The sequence below is a fragment of the Nematolebias whitei genome, chromosome 3 (genome assembly GCF_014905685.2).
Source record: "Nematolebias whitei isolate Nwh7 chromosome 3, NemWhi1, whole genome shotgun sequence".
NCBI lineage: Eukaryota > Metazoa > Chordata > Actinopteri > Cyprinodontiformes > Rivulidae > Nematolebias > Nematolebias whitei.
In genome coordinates this window covers 3,939,353-3,963,652 of record NC_056500.1, presented here as the reverse complement: position 1 = coordinate 3,963,652, position 24,300 = coordinate 3,939,353, and the positions used below count along the sequence as shown (strand labels likewise).

Genomic DNA, 24,300 nt, shown 5'->3' with positions numbered 1-24,300 from the left:
GCCAGTCTCAGTCATTTGAAGGTGGCTATGGACAGTACGAGTCTTGCACCTATTCTATAGTCCTTTTGCAGATATCTGCTGATTGTAAAGTCGTATTGATGTAAAAGTTCAGTTAAGTTGGAAAAGCAAAGCAGTGAAAGAGCTCACCAAATCCTTGGCGTTAAGGGAGACCTCATCCCACCACGGCGACACGAACTCGTAGTCACAGTTGAGGATTCGGCTGTACATGTACTGATCACCCCTTGGGTCAAAGAAGGGCTCAAACCCACAGAGCCTGAAGAACATTAACATTATTCTTACCGTTCACATCACTGGTGTTTGTCAAACATTGAAAAACATGAAATGTAAGCAAAATGTAGGGAGATGAAACCAAAAAGCACAAACTAAACAAGTCTTAAAAATGCAAATAATCTAATCCTAACACCCCTTTGATGCCCAAATTATGTCTGAGGGCAGGCAGAGATGTGCAGAAGTTCTTATTGTTTCAGAAGCTTTCATGGCTGCTGTAAGACTAGAAAACGTCAATGTGAAATCTGCGCTGATGGGACTGAGTCAGTAATGAATCGGTTTGGTGTGTGTCTGTGTGAGTGGACTCACAGGATGTAGAGGATGACGCCCACTGACCACATGTCCACCTCGGGGCCATAAGCATTTCCCCGCAGGATTTCTGGAGCTGCAGGCAGAGGAGTCAGTTAGCTGCCAGATGGCTGACAGAAGCTCTGACTGAGAGGTCTGAGAAATCCCACAGAGCAGAGGCTACAGCGAATGCATCACTGCTCACATCCGGAAATCAACACAGCACAGGTGAATACGAATACTGATATTACAGTACTACTCATCATTTAACTTTGATACTACACCATTCACTTGTCTGATAGTTTGGTGTCATGCTGGAGATCCTTGGAACGTCTTTGATCCTTGGAGACCCAGACTGAACTGAAAACTGGTTTTGGACTGAACTGACACTGAATATTTAAATAATTTTTGGCTGTACGTCTACAACTTTAGAAGACAATCTGATTCAAGATGACTGCCACAGCTTAGCAAACAATAAATGTATCTAACCTAAAAGGTTTTACAGATATAGAGCTAAATTTGGTGTGGTAGTAGCTGAGAGCAATCCCCAACACATAAGTGCTAACAGATTACACAAGAGATTTGTTTGAAACTTTGGTGTTTAAGTGGACAAGTGATACAGATTTTATGACGTTTCTTTTGGCACTAATCAAAGACACTACACCCTGAAGTATAAAGACTACCTCTGATATCTTATTTCTGTCACTGTTCCCTGTTTCTCAGATAAATAAAGTTATTAACTGACTTTATAATATAAATGTTTTCATTCATTCCCCCGAGATGACTTCTGTTGGGACTTGGTGCTATATAAATAAATTTAATTGAATTAATACTTTTAATACCTGCACTTTTATTACAATCTGTACTACATTAGCAGCAATACATAATATAGCCAGTCTTACCAGGTAAGTACCTACATATTTAGGTACTTAGGTACAGACAGGCACTTTGAGAGTAGCAAATCACTTCATAATACAGCCCAGTTCCTTTCAGTACCAGATACGTACCCAGTATGTACTGTACCAGATAGTATAAGGTACATATCAGGGGCGTACTAAATAATAAACCCAGTATATATAAGGTAAGTGCCATGTATGTATCTTGTATGTGCCTAGTACTTACAGGGTACCTAGCTAGTATCTACTGGGTATCTGGTTCTCATTGAAACCAGAATGTTATTGGAAATGACTTGATAACTTATTCTTATAGGGTATGTACTCAGGTACTTAGTGTAAGTACTTAGGGTACTTAAGTATTTCCAGGTTCTTACAGAAAAATGTCACATCATAATACAGCCTGCTTCTCGTAGGTACCAGGTATGTATCTGATAATTACAGGGTACCTACTTGGTACCCACAAGTACTTACATGGTACCTTCGAGGGTTAGGCTGTATTATGAAGTGACTTGTTAATCTGTACTTACAGGGTACAAACCTGTGTACTTAAGTACCTAGGTAGTTGTACTTACAGGGTACAGCCTGGTTACTGTAGGAAACAAATACATGCACAGTATATACCACATAAGTATCAGGTACATACCAGATAATATTGAGTGTAAATAAGTCAATGAGTAACAAGTCACTTCATAAATACTGTCTGGTATTTGCAGATACCAGACAAGTACCTGCAAGTAATCGTTATTTACCAGAAAAGTAACAGTTTTTTACTGGGCGCTTACTTGATAAAAACTGGGCTGTCATGTATTGCTAGTCTTAAAAGTCTTGTTCTTATTTAGTTTTTATTTTTAATACTTAGAAATGCTACACAGTCCTTTACTGAAGCTTTTTGAAGCATATGTCCAAACTGCACCTAATTCACAGAACTGAACTTACCACAGTATCCAGGAGTACCACAGACGGTCTTCATGGTCACCTGGTCGTCGATGATTTTGGAAAGACCAAAGTCAGCTGTGCGAGAGGAAAAACAGGACCGAACTGAGCCGCAGTATGCGCACGGTAGTTTTATTTTAGGACAAATGAGGAGGTGAAGCTGTGGAGGTGGAAGAGAATGTGTTTTTCTGCAGGAGGTTCTGTGAAGCAGAATAAAAACAGGAGCTTCTCTTGTCCATCTGTAGCAGTTAGCCAGGGGCTCGACGGCCATCTGGACCCAGAGAGGCTTCTCCAAAAAATAATGAGCCAACAAAGAGCCAACGGGGCGGCTCTAAATCTGATGCTCCTCGAATAGACTAAACCAGGCAGGAGGCTGTTTACTGACTGGTTTTACAAAAAGTGTATTCACTCTGATGAAGTTAAAGTCTTGGCTCATCTCATCAAATATTCATCACATTTATGAATCATCAGGTCTTTCATGTATATTTAAAATTAAACTCCAAAACTAGAACTAGAACCTTCTGGAAGATCTGAGAGCAACAAAATGTTTTGAACGTTTTACAACTTCACTACCTTTTCAGTCTAGTTTTAGCTTCTTCTGTTAATAATGAGTCAGAATTTTAACCAAAACCTTCAGCTCGTTCACAACTTTACAGCTATGACTTTTTTTTTTTTACTTTTACAGTTTTTAAATACTTATCTTAATTTAAAGTTTTTTTTCCCTCATTGAAACATCGTTTCAAATACTTGAAAACGTTTGTGGTTTTTAAAACCTTCAGCATAGTTGCTTCACTTTTAGAATTTAGCTACTGTTTTGCTATTTTAGCATTTAACTTTTAAATATTGTGGCTACTGTTCTGGTATTTTCAGCTTTTAGCTGTTGTTTTGTTGGATTTAACTTTTGGGTACTGTTCTGCTTCTTTTAGCTTTTAGCTTTTGTTTAGCTAAGTTTTACTTTTAGCTACTATTCTGCTCATTTTAATTCTTAGCTACTGTTTTGCTAATTTTAGCATTTAATGTTTCTTTTATTTTGTTTTGCTGGTTTGAGCTTTTGGATACTGTTCTGCTAATTTTAGATTTTGTTTGACAAAACTTAACTTTTAGGTATTGTTTTTCTCTGCTGCTGATTATCCATGCTGCTGATCTCATGCTGCTGATTTATTTCAAGCTGCTGTGTTCATTCGTCTTCATCTGCTCACACAGACTCATGTTTGTGCTGCTGTTGTTCAGCGTATTGTTTTTATAGTTCATATCTTAGATCTTTTTACTGTTTCTCTTTACAATTTGTATTTTTGTCAGATGTAACTGGGACCCTGTGCACATAATTTCGTTCCACCACATGTACCACATGTGGTGTGAATGACAATAAAGAACCATGACTTGATTTAACTTTACTTAGCTAATGTTCAGCTAATTATGACTATACAGCAGGTTTCATGCTTGTTGTCGGTAAGCGGCGGTTGGTTTGTTACCGATCTTCAGCGAGGCGTCCAGCGACAGGTCGGCGTACAGCAGGTTCTCAGGTTTCAGGTCACGATGAACGACCCCGTTCCCGTGTAAATACTGAAACACACAGAGAATAACAGGCTGAAACCTGCCCCGAGGGCTGAATTAATCACAGGAAAACAATGAGAGAAACTGGAAGGACAAGATGGGACATTAAAGCTTTCAGGTGATTTGACACCAAATCATTCCCAGACGGCCTGAGTGAAAAACCAAGCTGACGAGTCAGGAGGACAAGATGCAAACATGCTTCAGTTACAGACAGCAAACTAACCAAAATCATAAACTCATCTGTTTCATTTTACAGATTGAAGCACAGTGAAGTAAAGACAAACCGTTACGTTTAGATAAAACAGTAAAAGGTTTCAGCTTTTCAACAATTCACAGAATCTGTTTTTGTGTGTTTCCCAAAAAGCTGTTCATCCTTCACAAAGTCTTCTCTGAAACTAAGATTAGTGGGAACTTTTTGTTCTTCTAGCATTTGCAGGCAACCTGGTTCAAGATGGCCGTCACCAGGTTCAGTAAAATGCACAAGTTGGACGAGCACTAAAACACCTGTACTTGTTTTACAGCATTGTGAGGACGTGGTTGGTTTATAGTTTATCAATATGGGGACTTTTTTCTTTGTGAGGACACAAAGAAAAATAAAAATGTTTATAGTGGATCCGCTGCTATTTTTACCAGGGCGCCACCGGGGGGGGGGGGGGGGGTGTCAAAGGGGAAATGGACAGCCCTAAAAATATGGTGTACCCAACAGGCCCCTTTGAGCAGACACTGCTGTGTTTTGTCCTTATATTCACCATTTTGGATATTTTAAACCTATTTTTGTTCACAATAGTTCACAGCAACAAGCAAATAAACATGTTTTTTTCATTAAAAGAAGTGTCTTTACACTTGAGAAAACTTGTTTCTCATAAATGTTTTGTTAAATGGATTCCTTCAAATTAAAGATTGTTAAAAAAAAAGGACAAAACACCTAATGTACAGACAATTTATGACATTAAATATGTATATAAGAATACAAATCATTAAAATATCATGTCAGTTATTTTTTTATTTTATAATTTATTGCAGAGGCTTTCAAATCCTTGATTGGCTTTTGGTTTTGGTGCCACTCCAGGATTTTCAGTGGGACCATTGAAACAGTTCTGGAAGCACCACTGATTTTTACTGATGGATCACGCAACATGTTTTTTTTTGTTAGCTTTAGCATACAGAGGGTGACATGCATGCCTTCAAAGTATGCTAACATGTTTTCTCACATGAGGTCCATGTGTTTTTCGATAATTCAAATAAAGCTAGATAAATGTCATTCCCTTTAAAAACACAGCGTGAATTCTTACTGTTGAATTATGTTTTGTTGAAAGCTGCTGAAAGAGTTGAAACCAGGCTGAAAAGGATTCATTGTTGAACTGTTAATGCAAATCAAATTTTACCGCTGATATTTGCTGAAAGCAGAATAAAAGTGGAAAGCAGGAGACAATTTGCAGAAATGTGTAGAAAAAGCTGAATGTAGCAGAAATGGGCCGAATAAGCTGAAACAGGCAAATATTGCAAGATTACAAAAAACCCAACCTTAAAACAGCATAAATTGAATATAAAATAAGCAGACAAAAACTTGTATTAGCAAAAAAAAATTGTTTGAAAAGGTCAAAAAAGCTAGAACTGGCAGAAATGGCTGGGAGGAGCATAGAAAGTTGAAACTAATAGAAAGGCAAAAGGTTGAAATAAGGAAAAAATGCTAAAATTTCACACACAAAAAACTTAAAAAGTAGCTGAAAAAGCAGGGAAAACTGAATTTAGCGCAAAGGAGCTGAAAGGAGCTAAAGAAAGCTAAAAAATTAGCATAAAGAAGCAGGAAAAAAGCCAAAGGGAGCAGTAAAGGGTAAACGGCACTAAAGGTTTGAAGGATGCAAAGAAAGTGGCGTTAATTTTTTCAAAATAAGAAAAATATTCCAAACAGTACAGCTGCACAAATACCAAAAGTCTATGCAGGATTGTTCTGAAAGAGCTGAACATTTTGAGTTATGAATTTTTGAAATTACACAAAATTTGAGGAAAGAGTTACGTGCCAAAAAACGTAAGGGAGAAAAATGGATCTCGACAGTGTGACTGCTTCATAAGCATCAGACAATGAACAATTCAAATACGTTTCATCTCAACACACAGATTATGATTATGATCCAATGATTCTGGTTCAGTCCAGTTATAATCCAGTTCAGCGTGTCAGATCCAGTCAGTTAGCAGCTTTCCTGTGTAGGTTTAGTTTCAGGTGTTCTGTAAACGTGGGAGTTGATGTGAGTTGCAGGCAGCTAAGTTCTCATACAACACATCAACGTGCGCTGGCTGCACGTCTCTTATGTAACAGCAGCTTCCATCCTGCTGCTGAACAGATTAAAACCAGAGAGGATTAACACACACACACTGACCACAGCTGACCTACATTTAACAAGAAAACATACGCCTGTGTGTGTGTGTTAGGATTACTGTGCGGTTGTATTTGTCATGTCAGACGTGAGCGTGATGTTGATCTGCAGCACAGAAACACGCTACAGTCCCTGAACACATCATCGTTTTATAGCAGTTTGAAGCGTACCACAAAGTCCTGATACAGAAGACCAGCTTTATACTTCTGTGATGGCAACTGAGAAATACTTTTAAATGAATTCCAGCAGCAAACTTTAAAGATTTGTAACTGCATCAAGAATAAACTACATCTATCAACATTTTTTTTTTATTTCCCTGAAGGAGTTGTCAAATTCCCTGAAGAAATCTCTCCAAGGGATCAATAAAGTTATATTTAATCTTATCTAATCTAACTAATTGGATTAATAGTGAAATGACCTTTAACATGCTGTAAATGGGTATAAACAATGTCCCAATGAAAACATGGACAGTTTTATTGTGCAAAGAAAACAAAATTTTAATTACAGTCCAAAATATGTTTTTATGAATTTAGTGTTCTTACAGAAAGGCATATTACTCGTCATTTAAAGTGCCTGTGACATACATTTCCTACAGTTTTTACGAACATGTATGGCACATTATGCACCCCTTGACAAACTTATGCAACAATCTATAGTACCAGCTGAACAAGCAAATGCCTTGAATAAGATTTGACCTTGATTTGTGAACTTAACCTTGAAGTTGGGGTGATGAAAAGTGTATGTGACAGTCTGTCTAGTGATGATACATGAGAATGTAGTTTTGTTGAATTATCTTGAGCGGAGCAGAAGTTATGGTTGGGACAAGAAAAAGTTTATGAATGGATGCAGACTATACTGTAATACGCCTTCGCTGGGCGTATAAAAAGATGAAAACATCTTAATATTGAAGAAAGGTGGCGTAAAACACATGATTTTACCCCTAACTGGCATATTTTCTTTTGGACTTGTTGCAGCCAAAGTGAAACAGGAAGTGACATCAAAGAGGAACTTAAACTGAGGTCTCTGAAGAAGCAATCTACAACAGGTAAGATATTAGTTGTTTAGACCCTGATCCACAGAACCTCACTTTAAAAATCCAAAGGTTATTTCCCTCATCATCACTAACATCCATCAGTTTTTCTTGTCTGTATTGCTGTTTACAGAATTTTGTTATATAAATGTATCAGAAGAAGGTTTTTTTAATCGATGCTAAACTTGAAATAGGAATTTGTGTCACTTTGACGTTTCATTAATTCTGTTTAGAAACAGAAGTCTGTGACTAACAGCATGAGGAGCTCACACCTACACGAGCCGCAGAAAGACGGACTTCTGTTGGAGATGAGTGATGTTTTTCTGTTATTCAAAAAAATCAGTTTTTCTGTAAAAATATCTACCGGTTTCTTCTCTGAGACTTTTGAACAGCTCATCTGGTGCCATAAAAACTCCCTTTTCATCACCTCCTAAAGTGTTAATAAAGTGTTTTATTCTCGCTCACACCGTTGGGTTGACAACCTGCAGGAGCCATGAAACCTCCGAGTCTAAAAACAGATGGTTTAAAGGTGAAGTTTGGTGACGAGAAACGTTAAGGATGGACATAGATCCTTGATCCGAACCATAAAAGCCAAACAAACTGGATTATCACGGTCCCGAAAACTTGTTGCCAAATAAGCAACTGTCACTGAAATGAAGGCAGAAGATGACGCTCACCCTGGCAACTCCTACAACTAAATTAATTGCAGCATTTTCAACAAAACTTGATCAATTATTGTAACTAAACCAACCAGAAACTTTAGCAGCTAAACTGATACCAACAGCAACATCCATAGTTGCCAAACAGGCATAAATATCTATACCTCTTGTCTGTAGTTTCTGTGTTTGTCTGTAGAAGGCAGTGTTTGTACTCATTTACTGCTTTTATTTTGAAATCACCTGCTACTATAAATGGTAGGTGATCATGTAATTGCCTGTGCTTGTGTCTGTTACTAATATATCTCATGAGTTACTGGATTTGAACAAAACTCTGCAACAACAACAACAACAAGAAACATTAAATGTACATCTGCTGATCGTTGTTGTGGAGTTAATGTGATTCCAGATGAGTGCCACAGATAATCAACATTTGCACCAAACATGCTACAACTTTGTCAAATATTGAGCCAAAATTTGGTGTTGTGGTAGCTGAGAGTTATTCACAACACATACTCTGCGCAAAAAAGTTGATCAAGACAGCCCCTGTTTTACTCCCGTTAGCTGATCTCCTGCACAGGAAAGATCAGCTTTGAGCAACAGCAACAATCTAGTTCAGACACTGATTGGCTGCAATTTCTTCAGCTACAGAATCATTGTACAGCTTCCATTAAAGCTGCAAAGCGTAATTACTTTTTATCCCAGACCTCCAAAGACCATATAAGATTCTGGAAAACCATCAAATCACTTTCTGGCAGCTCCCATTCATCTAACCTACCACTACAATTACTTGTTAACTCTGTTCCCGTGTCAAATAAGCATGAGATTCTAAATTGTTTCAACAGACATTTTGTTGCCTCTAGTTCCTTGTTTGCCACAGTTACTAATGGAAAACCAACTACTTCTCCTTGAAGCCAAACAAAATCAAATTTCTCCTACAAGTCAATCCTCAGTAAACCATACCTTCTCATTTTCACTGTTCTCTGTTAGTGAGGTTAATAAATTGTTACAAGGTCTAGACTCTAGAAAAACTGCAGACCCTAATGACTTTCCTCCTTATTTCGTAAGGCTGACTGCTCATATCATTGTAGAACCAGTGTCCCACATCTTTAGTCTGTCCATAAGCCAAAATATCGTTCCAAACGCTTGGAAAACAGCTTTTGTTCTACCTTTACTGAAGGGAGGAGACCCCACTATACTGAACAACTATCGGCCAATTTCTAAACTCTGTATTCTAGCTAAGGTTTTAGATAAATTGATAAATACTCAAGTCATGAATATTTGGATTGTTTTAACATCTAATCTTCTCATCAATCTGGTTTTAGGAAATAAAACAGCACAATGACTGTTTAGCTGAGGTTTTTAATGATGTTGTTGAAGCACTGGATGCTAAGGATTATTGTGCTGCACTTTACCTGTCTAAAGCTTTTGACACTGTGGACCACGACATCTTATTTCATAAGCTCTCAGACAATGGTTTCTCAGACCATACAATTGGCTGGTTTTCTAACTATCTCTCAGATCGAAGGTGATGTATTCAACATAATGGTACTTCTTCCAGTTATCTAACTGTTAACAATGCTGTACCACAAGGTTCAGCCATAGGACCCACCCTCTTCACAATCTACATAGGTACATATGTGTAGGTGTAGGTCAGATCATCCCTGACACATCCTTACATTTCTATGCTGATGACACAGTAGTGTAATGTCGAGCTAAAACAGTTGCTAAGGCTTTCCAGCTTTTGCAATCCGCTTTCAACATCATCCAGTCTGATTTGTTCCATTTTAAACTGGTGCTAAACACTGACAAAACCAAAGGCATGTTGTTTTCAAACAGAAAGTCAGTACCAGCAGTCCTTTCTTCTATTTTATTTACAAATGGTGTTCCTATTGAGTTTTTCCATTCTTACAAATACTTGGGTATCTTGGTCGATGCACATCTCTCTTTTAAGCCTCATATTGAAAACTTGGTAAAGAAACTGGAAGTTAAACTGGGTTTCTTTTTCAGAAACAGATCCTGTCTAACTCTGAATGTTAGGAAACACCTTGTAACTGCGACTTTCCTTCCCTCCATTGATTACGGTGACATTATTTACATGAACGCTCCTACAAGCACCCTGCAGATGTTGGATGCTGTCTATCATGGTGCACTAAGATTCATAACTGGTTGTAACTATCGTACCCACCACTGCACCCAGTATTCACTGGTTAAATGGACATCATTAACTTCACACAGACTCTCTCACTGGTACATTTTCATCTTTAAATCACTCCTTGGTCTGATGCCTTCATACATCTCCTCCTACATGCCACTGCATGAGTGCAGCTACAGCGTGCGCTCTCAGGACATTATTACCTGCAGTGTTCCCTTAGTGCGGACCGAATTTGGCAAAAGGGCCTCCTCCTACTCCGCTCCTGTTTCCTGGAACACCTTGCAAAAAGACCTGAAGCTCTCGGCTTTGACCTCTCTAAGGGATTTTAAACAACTGTTAAATTCATGGCAAAAATCAGTGCAGACATGTTCCTGTTTTTATTATTTTACACCGTTTTATAATGTAGCTGTTTTTTTATTGTGTTTTATATCGCTTCCTTTACGTTTCATTTTATATGAATGTTTATTGATGTATGTACCTCATCTGTGTTCTTTGTTTAAAACAGGTCTCTCTTGTAAATGAGTCCTTGTGACTCTGAGACTAACCCGTAGAAATAAAGGTTAAATGAATGGATGAAAGTGGATGGATGGATGGATGGATGGATGGATGAAAGTGGATGGATGGAAGGATGGATGGATGTTGCATCTTACCGCCACGGCCTCCAGGATCTGTTTGATGACGTGAGCTGCGTCTCTCTCGCTGTAGTAACCCCGCTCCACAATCCTGGATGCAAAACACGATTGAAAAACAATAAAACAATTCGCCCCACCCTGGGCCAATGAGCAAGGCCCTTAACCCCCATCTGCTCCCTAAACAGGTCTCTCTTGAAAATGAGTTCTCGTGGCTCAATGAGAATACCTGTATAAATAAAGGGTAAAAAAATAATAAAAATAAATAAATAAAAAAGCTTTAATTCACCAATGATTTAGAGACGCATGAAGCCCATAAATATCAACATATGTCACGAAACCAACAGCTTTCAGCTGCCAAAATTTCTGCAACTGATAATTAGACAAATTCTAATTACACCACTTTTTCTCAGACTGCACCTTGACATTACAACTCTACCATCTGTCTTTTGCCTTTATTTCATAGACTTTAAATGTAATTCACAAAATGCTTATTGCTGTTGCCTGACAGAATAATATATACGTACATAGATATTATTCTGAATAAAAATGTAAATATTGTTTCAAAATCATCATGTTGGAGTTGCTGCTTGAGCAGGAGATGAAGCAAGTTTTGCAATTTTTTTAGATGATTATGAAACCAAAAAGCTGCACCAATGGAAGCATGCTTATTTCTGCAAGCAGCTTCTGCACAAACATCATGTATTGCTTGTGAAGTTCACAGAGAGGAAGTGTGTGTGTGGCGGGGCGGGGGGCAGGGGGGGTTGTTAGAGTTCCACGAGTGTCTTCAATATGGATCACATTAATTTAGGTTTAGTTTGTGCAGCTTCCTTCTCCTATTCAGCCTCCACTCTGGTGGATACACCAATGATAATGAATGCAGGGGGGTAACTTCTTGTTTTTGTTTTCAAACATATGAATAACTTTATTTGTCAAAGTTCTGTCACTGCAAACATACTTTACATCATTTTATCAAACTGTTAAACAGAAATATACCTGTGAGTTGATCATGGCATAAAGGAGTTGTGAACTTAGTAGAGCTGCAGATATGTAGAAAATAAAAGCTACTGTGACTGGCACTAAAAGTCAAACAGGAAGCACAATACCTTGGTGAGGGCGACAATAGCAGGTTAAAAGGTTAAAAGTGGAGTTTTAAAGATGGTATTTATTTTAAAACACCCAAAGTTTTATATAACCACCCAATGTTAACAGCTACAACTTCTGCAACTAAACAATCTACAACAACAATACCATTAACCTTAACATGGAAACTTATCGAGCCACCCAAACTGCAGAAACACCTGAACTGACTCAACGTTTGAACTAAACACGTCTGTTTCTGGAACTGAAAAGGCATGAAAGAGCCCAAACACCTGGGTCTAAATCTGAAACAGTGGAAACACTTAAATTTAATGTGGCCTCTGCAGGGAAACTAACCACTGCAACTCCTGCAACAAATGATGGCAACTTCTACAACCAAATAAACCAGGCAACAGCAGGAACACCTGAACCTAACACTGCTTCAGTGAAGAAACCAACCACTGCAACTCCTGCAACTTTGGCTACGTTCACACTGTAGGTCTTAATGCTCATTTCCAATTTTTTGCTCTGATCTGATTTTTTTACGTGGTCGTTCATATTATCCTTAAAATGCGACCTTATCAGACTCCAGTGTGAACTCTACAGTTCTGAGGCGACCCGCATGCACAGTAGACGTGACATCACACGCAGCACACTGTGTTTCAGGAAGTAAATATGGATGCTACACATGTTAGCATGTGTGCTTCAGAAGTTGTGCGATCAGAACCATTTAAATAATTATCTGACATGCTTGTTTGGTCGAGTGCTCATATTTAATCTTGCCTCTTGATGGCTCCTCTGGTGCAGTGTTCATTTTTGGAATGGGAGCGACGGACTGAAGGTAAAAACAAACCCAACTATCAATCTCATCATGTATCAATACAGTCCAATACTAACATTAGGTTAAGGTGTTGCTGTAGATTCTCATGCATCCAGGACATGGGAAATTAACAGAACAAAGGTGAAGCAACTGGACTTCTGTTCTGTAGCTGAAGACATGCAGAGTGTCTGATGAAAGGACATGACCTTTCAGACTACAGTCACTTTGAAAAACTGCAACTCAGTACCACATATGAAAAAGACCTGGGTAAGAATTTGAAAAAAAGAAAATAAAATCAGATTGTCACATTAGTCAGAAGAAGATAAACTGGCCTCTGCGGGTTGGGAGTGAGGTTCTGTCTCAATAGAGTTCAAGTATCTCTGGATTTTGTTGACAGTGAGGGAATAATTGAGCGTGAGCTTCACAGATGAATTGTTGCAGCTTCTGCAGTTTTGTGGACTCTGTGCCGGTCCATTGTGGTGAAGAAGGAACTGAGCTACAAGGAGAAGCTCTCTGTTTACTTCACTTATAGGGGCAGTTGTGGCAGAGTGGTTAGAGCAGTTGTCCTCCAATGGGAAAGTTGGGGGTTTGATTCCACCAGCAGTCACATGTTGAAGTGTCCCTAGGCAAGACACTGAACACCTCGTTGTCTCCGATGTGTGTCCCATCGGTGCATGATTGTGATCTAAAGCACTGATTATTCTCTACAGATTCAGATTAGCTTTGTAGAGCTCTAGTAGAGTGATGTATGAATGGGTAAATGAGGGCACAGGTTGTGTAAAACACTGAGTATCTTGACTAGATAGAAAAGTGCTATATAAGTACAGTCCATTTACCATTTACTTATGGTCATGAACTTTGGGTTGTGGCTTAAAGAACAAGATTATGGATCCAAGAGGTCTAAAATAATTTTCTCTGCAGAGTAGCTGGACTCTCCTTTAGAGATAAGGTGAGAACTTCAGTTCTCCAGGAAAGACTCGGGGTAGAACTGCTGCTCCTCCACATCCAGAGGAGCCAGTTGAGGTGGTTTAGACATCTGGGGAGGATGATCGCTAGAACACCTCCAAAGGGAGGTTTTCCAGGCATGTTTAACTGGAAGAAGATCCTAGGGAAGACCCAGGACATGCAGTAGAGACTACGTCTCTCAGCTGGCCTTGGAAACACCTCGGAGTCCTCCCAGAAGAGCTGGAAGAGGTGGCTGTGGAAAGACGTCTGGATATAACTGCTCAATCTGCAGCCCCTAAGACCTGACTTTAAAACAAGCTGAAGATGATGGATGGATGAATAAGGTGTCACATTCAGACTGTCCTGAAAAAAATCAGATATGAGTCCCAAGTGTCTGCAGTGTGAACGTAGCCTAAAGAAGGCACCTTCTACAAATCGATAAACCAGTAAAACAGCAGCTGAACTGTGTGCGTTCTTACCGGTCGAACAGCTCTCCTCCGGTCACCAGCTCCAACACCAGCGCGATGTCGGTGTCCGTCTCAAAGATCTCCTTCAGCTGGATCTGAGTCACACACATTAAAGAACAGGTCTTTGTTAGAAACCAGTTTTGGATTTGGCCGTGTATGTTGCATTTATTTGTGTGTAGTAGTCATGGATTTTATATGATTTGTCAAATTCAAACTTTAGGTTCCTTTGAAACCCTTAAAACTTTTTTTAAACGTTTTTAAGAATACTTAAATTAAAAATTATTTCTGTGTTATGTAAAGGCATCAAAAACAAGAGGATAGTAAAAAAAACCCTCAAAATACAGTAACACCAAAATGATGACAGTCCCTTTATCTGCAGTGAGAAGGAAATTTAGACGCAACTCTTTTTAAATTTATCTGCAAGATTGGAAACAGATTTTAAAAAAATGCAACGAGAGGCTCTGAGGGAAAATTATATATTTCAGAATGAGTGTAAAAATCCTCGAGGGCTGTTTGTTACATCAAGGCTAAAGACCGTACCCGTTCATGACACCACATGATGCGTTTTCCTGCTGAAGGTCACAAAGAGCCGAAGTCTTTCTCAGCTAGATTTGATTCAAGCAGGTGGGACCAACCTGAGCAAGCTGGTCCACCTGGAACTAGGAAGCCAGCGGTGTTTCATGATAAACTACCAATGCATATTGAAATTTTTTTTAATGTTTTTGAAGAAATATTGCTTAAAACTCCCCATATCGTTCAAATTTTCTTCCCTAAAGACCAACAGGATTTTATGATTTCCTTTTGTAAAAATCCAAGTTGACACAAACTGTGGGACATGTGTAACGAGAACCAAGAACAAAATCAATGTAAAGCTGCTGCCAGGCGCTCACTGGGGTCACCGTGCTCACCACACCCTTGTGTCTGTCACTCCATGAAGGCACTCTTAACAAAACATGCAGAGCAGAAACACAGACTAGAAATTAAGCCTCAAATTATCGGTCACTGTTAAAAAGCTTGAAGTCATACTGGATTTTTTTTTTACAGTGTTTCACGGTATAAGTACAAGTTAAAATGACTTGTCACTTCCTTTGAATAATGCTTTTATTATGAAATATGTCTGAGCTTTTAGATCTACGGAGAGGGCTTGGTTTTTATAATTGTTTTAAAAAATGTCAATGGAGAACATTATATAGTTTTATTTATTATTTGTTAATAAGTGTATGACTTTATCATAGAGTTAATAACATCAGTGTGTCTTTAAACAGATTTCTGCTTTGAAAATGAGACATTCTGACATCAACACTGGAGTCGGTCGTTCGCTCCAGCTGTGACTCACTTTGTCTTGAAGTGAAACAAAATGAGCGAACTGTTACTGCAGCAACCAGAAATAACTCCTGAAACTTCACATCTCGGCAGCAACCACAAAGCAACACCTTAGCAACAATGCAAGGCACCCTTTGCAGCGCCGTTTTAGCACAGCCATATGGTGTTTTTAATACTCTGAAATGCACAACACTGAGCTATTGAAGCAGTCTATATTTAACAAATCGTTTCCGTCTTAGAACTACACCAATAATCCCCGTACTTAAGTTATTAGAGGTTATATTGCACAACCAAACAGAAGATCTATTTTATATAATACCTATACATTTAGCAAAAACTGATGTAAAAATTAAATGTTTCTCTTTCTCCTCTGTAACGTGGGTTATTTTTATATTTGCGCAGAGATGGAGACAGGCTGAAGAGATATTGATCCAGGCATATCAAATAAAGCAAAGGTTTAGAGATACATCTTTGATGTTATTAGACCTGAAGTGATTGTTTATATTCTAATCAGGTCATTTTGCTGAAATTGAAGTCGTTAAATGAATGCTATAAGAGAGAATAAAGAAAGTATGACCATAAATTAAAGTGATTATTCAGAGATGTGCTTGGATTTGATGGCAAAAACCAATATTCAAATGCTGTGCAGTGCCACTATTAAAGCAGAAGCTTAAAATAAGGCTGGAGTATTTCACATACAGATGTTTTTTTATCACAGGAAAACATCAGGGTGACTTGTTTCCTTCTGTCTTAAAGCATCGATGTGTCATTTCCTTAAATACTTGAAAAAACTTGCACTAGTTTTCTAAAACAAGTGCAACTTTGGCTACATATCTAGACAGTTAAACTGTGATGTGTATTTTTTAAGAGACTTGCAAACCTGACTTGAAAATGTTTACGAAACAAGGTTACTTGGTCTTTTATAACTTGAATTTAGACCTCTGTTTTGAGTTTTGCACAGTGTAGTCATCTACATTTAAATGGACATTTAAAAATTTGAACTACTTTTTGAAGGAAAAAAGGGGGATGATTTGAAGTAGTCTTTTAATTACTTAAAACTTACTTGAACTAGTCTTCCTCAAATACCTCAAATATTCTGCAGAAGTAGTGACACTCAGCCTGGACTGGACTTTGTGGGGGATTTTCCAAATTAAAGGCAGACTCAAAAATTAAACAAGGTAACTGTCTTTTGTGGTAACTTGTTAAAAAGAAGGAATAAAAGAAAAATAGGAAATAATGCATCTGAAAAGCACAAATTCAACAGTCTATGCTGAGTCTGCAGAAGGTGCGTCGGTCTTCCAATGCTAAACAAGGAGTATACTGTATATCTACATGGGGCTCCTGATTTGTGCATGTATGAACCTACGAGCCAATCAGCTTCCAGGAAGCAAAGATATTAAGATTGACTAGTCTAAATAAAACATTCTTATTTGCAAGTACTCATAGTATATTCGAGTTCACATATGGAGTGTTCTTTTGAATCACTCAATATATGATGTAATGATCTTGATGCATAAAATATAATGAATCCATGTCTTCCACAGTTCCCTGAATTGACTTGGGCATATCTTTTACAGACTTACAACTTGCCTCAGTTTAATCTTACATATATTTAAGGCACATTTCTTAAGTGACAGACACTTTTTTCTACAGATTTGAAAACAACTTGCTGTAATTTTCTAAAACATCACAATACAACAAACTAATAAACTGCAAAACATGTTGGACATTAGTCTTCCACAGTCTTAAAACAAGAGCCAACACAAACATGGAAACAACTAAGGCATTTATAGATATTGAGCTAAAATTTGGAATGGTAGTAGCCGAGCTCTCCAACACGGGCTCTGAGTACTACCAGATCACACAAAATCTTTGTTAAAAACTTTAGCATAAAAGACAATGGGCAATATGTATTCCTTCAAGAAATGCTAGTTTTAACTTTCAGAGATTTATTATTTTTCTTTTGAGTCAGAGATACTGTTCATGTGTCCTGATTATTTTAATTCAAGTTGGTTTTTTGTTTTAATAATTGAAAATCCTGTTGTAATGTATTTTGATTGTTTATTGTTTTTCTTTGTTTTTATTGTTTTGGTGTGTTTCAGTATCATTGTTAAATCAAAATTTCCCACTAAGGAACAGTAAAGCTGTGAATCTGGAGTCAAATGGACATAAATACACATACTTACAATGTTTGGATGGGAAAGACGCAGCAGGACGCCAATTTCAGTGCGAACTATTTTTTTGTCGATCTGAAACAGAAGAAACAGTTTTATGTTCCGGCAAAATAAAGAAATATGGTCCAACAACTTCATGTCTTTTACCCTCACAAGCCAAAACATTGTGTCTAAGTCTGAATCCCATTTCTCCCCTCCCCCATACCATTCAGCCAAGTCCCTTTATGTTTTGGACATGTATTACTTGTGGACATGTATGGCTGTCCTAATTATTTTTGTGATGTAGGGTACTTTTCACAGTTGATATTATTATGTTGCCACAACAATCATTGTAATGTCTGATATATTTTGTATGTTTGTCAGTCTTCATTAACAATATTTAAAAATAGCAGATATCTGTTGTTTGCCTGATGAGTAGTTACAGATATATCGGCCTATAGATGATGTGTCTGTTTACAATCAAATGTATCTCTTCTTAAAGGGGTGTCCCATTTTACAGTAGAATTTTACACCTATCCCTTGTTTAAAAGGGATAGGGGGGTTACAAAGTAAATAAGGAGTTTGGCTTAAAAAATGAATAAAGTCATTGGTCTCAAACTAGAGCGTAGGTCCTTTATTATTGGGGAAACAAAATGGATCTTTTTCTCAACATTTTTATGGTTTGGTCTTAGTCAGTCCCATTTAGGACCAATATGACAGCTGACAAAAAGTCATTGGACCAGAAAATATAGGTTGTTGTTGATGTTGCACAGTTTTTGGTTGTCTTGTTTCTTCGATGTCTATGTGGTCTCTGAGAGCTTACAAACTGTAAATTACCAGTTGAATCTTCCTAGTTGTGCCATTTCAGCATGGTTGTAATGTTTTGGCTCAATTATTGCTGGCTTGGACAGTGAGCCAGATGACTGACCGTTTTCTTCAGAACTTTGATGGCGTAGGGTTTCTGTGTTTGTTTCTCCTCACAGCGATACACAATGGATGTTGCTCCTCTGGAGAAAAATAACAAAACAAAAAAACATGCATGTCATGTATGAAAGAAATAAACGTCAACAGTGTTGTTGTTTGTATTTTTTCTACTAAAGCAGGCCATTTTATTGTGTACTTTTGACAATAATTCATCATCCTCTGGTTCTTCCTGATGGTAACAATAAAATAAAACATAACTTAAGGTGTGTTTCCACAGCAGGAACCTATGGAAGCACCATAACACTTCAGCAACCTTTTCTCTGGACAAACCCTGCTTTTAAAAATATTTCCTTATTTAAACAGACTCAGGAGACTCTCCACTGGTAAAGTTACTTCATTATTTTTCATCCAACCTTTATTTATACAGGTTAGTCCCATTGAGCCTCGGGGACTCATTTACAAGAGAGACGTGATGATACGCCTGTAACTTCAGGGAAAGTCTGTGGTTTATAATACGACCTTGGGTCAGAACTTGGAGGATGATGCCCCAGAAAAAGGCCAACATTATTTTGTGATGCACTTTTTGAAGATGGGGACATTTTAAAGAAAATCTTTCAACGGATTTAAAAAGTAACACTTTGTTTACCTTTGAAATAGTGTTGTCAATCGATTAAAACATTTAATCAGATTAATCACACCCTGGTTAATCTCTATGCTGAACTTTGTAAGCTTGAAATGTAAATATGCAGGTTTTCATAAAATGTTGAAAAAAATGTTTTACTGTCAAACCAAACAGTTTTCCTTGTTTTCATGCTCAGCAAGGTTTACAGAAGTCATTCTTGTTTCAAACATTAAATTATAAATGTTAACTCAAATGTCTCATTAAGTGTCGTGTATGTTATCAAAACAACAGCGTAGTAATGATTAATCTGCATTATGTAATATTAACGAGTTAATCATTAACGTAACGTTGACAGCCCTACAACAAACAAGCTTTGTTGAAGTTTTTTAAACTCTAGTTTTCACCTGCATCATTGATGAATCTAGGTCAAAATGTGCTGAAGGACATAACCAGAATATAAATATGGCTTGAGCTGTGCTGTGAGAGCAACAAGCAAAATTATGTAGCTTTTCTTTTCGGCTCCATAATAATCACAATATTTACACCTTCTTTTAACATCTTTAGATTAGGTGCAAATTATATGCTGGCACAAACAAGCCCATCAAGTTCAACAAGAAAATAGTTTGTTCTCATTGTACAATTTAAATGTGACCATCCGCTGCAAACACATCAGTTACAAAAGTCACAGGAATAAAACAAAAATAAAGGCTTTGTTTTTGCTTATTTTTTCCTCACAGTGAAATGTCAATTTTAACAGGTGAAATACAAATAAAAAAATAAAATCTCACTATACCAGAGATAAATCCTGTTCTGCATTGGGTTTTGTCCACCACTGCATATTCTTATTTTTGACTTTATTGATTTAAAACAGATTTTTGGTTTCCGCTTCGGTCAAAGAGATGCTGGCAGTGTAATCTATACCACAAGTATCAATGGATAAAATAATAATTTAGACCTGCGATTAAACCAGAATCCTTTAAAAAATCTGGTTCAGAATGTGCTGGAGGACCTTTTAGACCAACAAACTCTAGGAATTCTGCATAAAATAATTTATTTTCTGTATTCTTGATGTGTTTTTTAATAACGTGTAATAACTGAAACATGAGCAAAATGCCAATGATGTAATTACATTGTTCTTTGTCATTTCAAAATGACTTGATTTCACCAGCAAAAGGCAAGAAGCAAGCAATAATGTTTTTGCATGAGTGTGTCTGTCTTTTAGCAAAATATCAAGAACAGTGGCACAATTTTACTGAAACTTTTTAAATTGTAATGGATGGATGTACTACAATTGATTCAATCTTAATAAAGATGACTGTCACAGCTGATTGAGTTAACACTAAAATGACTATAACCCATTCGGCTTTTACAAATACTGAGCTAAAATTAATTGTGGTGGTAGCTCAGAGTTATTTGAGAGAGCTCTAATAGATTGAATTAAATCTTTGTTCAAGCATGCAAGGCAGCAAGTGATGTGTGTTACTGAAATGAATGCTAGTTTCACTTGAACTGCAGTTTTTCTTAGCTCATGCATGAATTTACAGTTCTTTACAACATTTCAGGGTCCTTATGAGGTTCAGTAATATGCAGAAAATCAAGGGGCTTAAAGCTAATGTACACATCTGTTCTTGTTTTACAGCATTACGGGGACCTGAGTCTGTAGTTTGATGATCCGAGGACTTTCTGCATTATGAGGACATAAATAAATCTGCTATTTTTATCAACATAATTTGTTTTTGACTAGGTTAATTTTAGATTTATGTGAGTTCAGGACTGTTTTGATGGTGATGAAGTGATGAAAGCATGACATCAGGGTGAGGTGTCTGTGTGTATGTGAGTTTTAAGAAGGGCAGGGAAGTCGGGGTCTGGTATTCTGCAGGGACAGATGAAGGCAACAGATCCATCTGAAAAGCAACGAGATGCACAAACACAGAAAGAGTCCTGGTCAGTCTCCATGGCAACAGGACACCTTGTCACAGAGCTGGTGGCAGCGCGTCAGAATTTGCCGCTGACATTGGTTTACCGTTTCATGCTTCCCGAGACACGAGCAGCGTGCACAAACATGATGCGTGTTGTGTGTGTACACAAACACTACATCAAATCCAAGTGTAAACACATGTAAACAGTAAACAAAAACCCTATGAACTACTGAGGGAGCTGGTTCCGCTTGGATTTGATTTGTGTTTACGCTGGCTGCACAACAAACAAACAAACAAACAAACACAGAAGAGTAAATATGAGGTCTGTGAGTGGAGGCGGCACTTGAACCCTTCACTGGTATCGCAAATAAAACGGCATTCAAAATATCACTATTTAAAAATGAAGTGTCTTATTAAAAAAAAACCCACCTAAAATATGAAAACTATTTGACATCAGTTAAAGCTCTTTTAAGAATTTGAATAATTTATTAAAAAGTTTCATCTGTAAATGATGCACTAAGTTATATAATTTCTGTATTAATCCATTTTCTTTATCCTCTTTTTCTTTTCAGGGTCGTGAATAACTGGTGCTGAGGTGGAGGACACCTGGAAGTCCAGGTTCAAGGTACTTTACTGTCATTTGCATCACATGTGGTACATGAGGTGGAACGAAATTGTGTACCCAAGGTCCTAGTTACACCCACAAACAGCAACAATATAAAGTATAAAAAGAAACAGTATACAAGCATCTAAGATTTATACTTAACACTATTAATGTAAAATAATACAGTATATTAAACAGCAGCCTGAACATGAGTCTGTAGTGAGCAGATGGGTATGAAATGTCTCCAGTCCATCACAAGGACACATACTGATTCAGTCTCACCCGCACCAAGGGACAATTTTGAATTATAAGTTAATCTACATGAATGTTTTTTTAAAACCCACACGAGAACTGAGAGATCATGTGAACTCAACCCATAAAAGCCGGGAGTTGAAACTTCAACCGTCTTGCTGTGAGGCGACAACTCTAACCACTGGTCCACCGTAGTGCCCTTCTGTGATGTTATTAGTAGTTTTTTTTTGTGTTGCATAAGAATAAATATATATTTTTTAATTGCTTTAAAAATTGACCAGTATTTTAGGCCTGGTGCATTAATTTGACCCAAGGGCAGCAGGAGGGTAAGGAAAAATATCTTTGCCCTACAAAACTGCTGTTGTTAAGTCTTTGATATGTTTTTGAATCACAAGAAACTTAATACAAATTTAGTCATATAGGAAAAATTTTTGTTGCAATAAATTTAATTTTAGCCAATGATTTTTATTTTAACAAAAAATAACACTAATGTTAAATTAATAAAAATATAATATTTTTATTCAAATAATGTGCTCAAAAACTGTATAGTACATTAAGTATTTTTAGGTACCTAATTTCAGATTAGTTAAATTTTGTTCAGTTTTGATTTACAGAAGAAATTCAGAAGAAAAAGTCACATTTTTTTCTATATATACTAGACAGTAATAGTTAAAAGACAAATTATACTTTTTTTTTAATTGTGTGTTTTTGGATTTTTGCATTTTTCTAACAAGAACAGATATTTCTCCTGGAAGTTCAAACAACTGAGATAAGAGATAATCTCTAAATGTGAGAACATTTTTGCCCCTTTTATTTCCCATTAATCGTAACACACTTGGCCTCACAATCTGTGTTGACTGTCCGGAGGGGTCTGACGCCACTGAACCGATGAGATTAACTAACTTAATGACTCATAAAGACAAATGTTGCTGAAACTAACTCAGAAGCTACAAATATATATTTTTATACATTTCATTAAAAAATGGCATGAAGGCATTAATTTGATCATTAATACATTTTGATGCTGCATGTAACTAGTTTTACTTCAATAAAACCTAAGTAATGTAATCATGGCACAATGTACGTGTTCTAATCCCACATTTTGTCCCATTACATGTACTAGAACTTGCACTGTAACCAGTCTACATGACCGCTGGTCCCGTTCAGGCTCAAACTTCCAGGTTCCTGCACGCTGTTTAAATATTATTTATGGCTGACTGTCAAAAAGGGCATGGCCACCCCATTTCTCCACTCTTTCTGCCCTTTAAGACAACTCACCTCTGATGGATTAGATGGGGTTAATGGCAGATTACATGTTAAAGACCATAGAACAGCAAATTAACTATGGTTTGACCAGAGACCATGTAACAACAAGTTTATGGTTTGATCATAGATTGAGACTATATATATATTGGTCTATAGTCAATCCAAAGACCAATAAACCATATAAAATTTTCTATTTATTGCTTATAGACCAAAAGGTCAAATCATAGACCATATATAAATGGTCTATGATTGGACTATGAACCACATTAGATATAAGGAGTGGTACACAGTCAGTCAAAGAAAAGATCAACAAATTAACTTTGGTTTGATCACAGATTGAGATTACCTGTATATATATATTTGTCTGTGGTCAAACCATAGACCAATAGACTCTATTTATTAGTCTATTGACCATAGACCATAAAGTCAAACCAAAGACTATATATAAATGGTGTACGATCTGACCATGAACCTTATAAATCTAGACCTCCTATTAGGTTTCAGGAGGGGTACACAACCAATCAATGAAAAGAACAACAATAAAGGTACTAAACTAGAGGAAGAAATTGCACATTTGATGAACAAACATTCCCAAATTAGTGATGTACAAGTACGTTATTTATTTACTCAAAAGAGGTTGAAATGTAATAATCTGCTGAGTGCTGAAGCTCAGATGGCTGGAATGAAATACCAATATTTGGAAAATGGTGAAAAGACTGGAAAAACGCTAAGCTGGTTTATAAGAAAACAAGAACAGGAGAAAACTATTAAGATGATTAAAAATAAAGAGGATAAAGTAGAGAGCAATATCTTTGAAATAATTAAATGCTTTGAAAATTATTATAAAGATTTGTATAAAACAAATAATAAGCCGGCCCTGTGATGGACTTGCGACCTGTCCAGGGTGTCCCCCGCCCCTCGCACAGTGATTGCTGGACATGGGCACCGACGACCCCCGTGACCCAAAATGGAAGAAGCAGGTAAAAGATAATGGATGGATGGATGGATGGATGGATGGATGGATGGATGGATGGATGGATGGATGGATGGAAGGATGGATGGATGGATGGATGGATGGATGGATGGATGGATGGATGGATGGATGGATGGATGGATGGATT

The 24,300-nt window shown here is 37.3% G+C and overlaps 1 protein-coding gene across 1 annotated transcript in view; it reads right to left on the bottom strand.

The window, feature by feature from the left end:
- si:ch73-60h1.1 (calcium/calmodulin-dependent protein kinase type IV) overlaps positions 1-24,300 on the bottom strand; it is a 44,568-nt gene that overhangs the window by 3,819 nt on the left and 16,449 nt on the right. Inside the window, exons 2-9 of the mRNA XM_037697891.1 lie at positions 18,521-18,599; positions 17,626-17,688; positions 14,129-14,211; positions 10,826-10,898; positions 3,878-3,968; positions 2,409-2,483; positions 598-673; positions 148-274 (exon numbers count right to left, since the gene is read on the bottom strand). Coding sequence (XP_037553819.1) covers positions 148-274; positions 598-673; positions 2,409-2,483; positions 3,878-3,968; positions 10,826-10,898; positions 14,129-14,211; positions 17,626-17,688; positions 18,521-18,599 — 667 coding nt within the window. The remainder of the gene's footprint in view (positions 1-147; positions 275-597; positions 674-2,408; positions 2,484-3,877; positions 3,969-10,825; positions 10,899-14,128; positions 14,212-17,625; positions 17,689-18,520; positions 18,600-24,300) is intronic.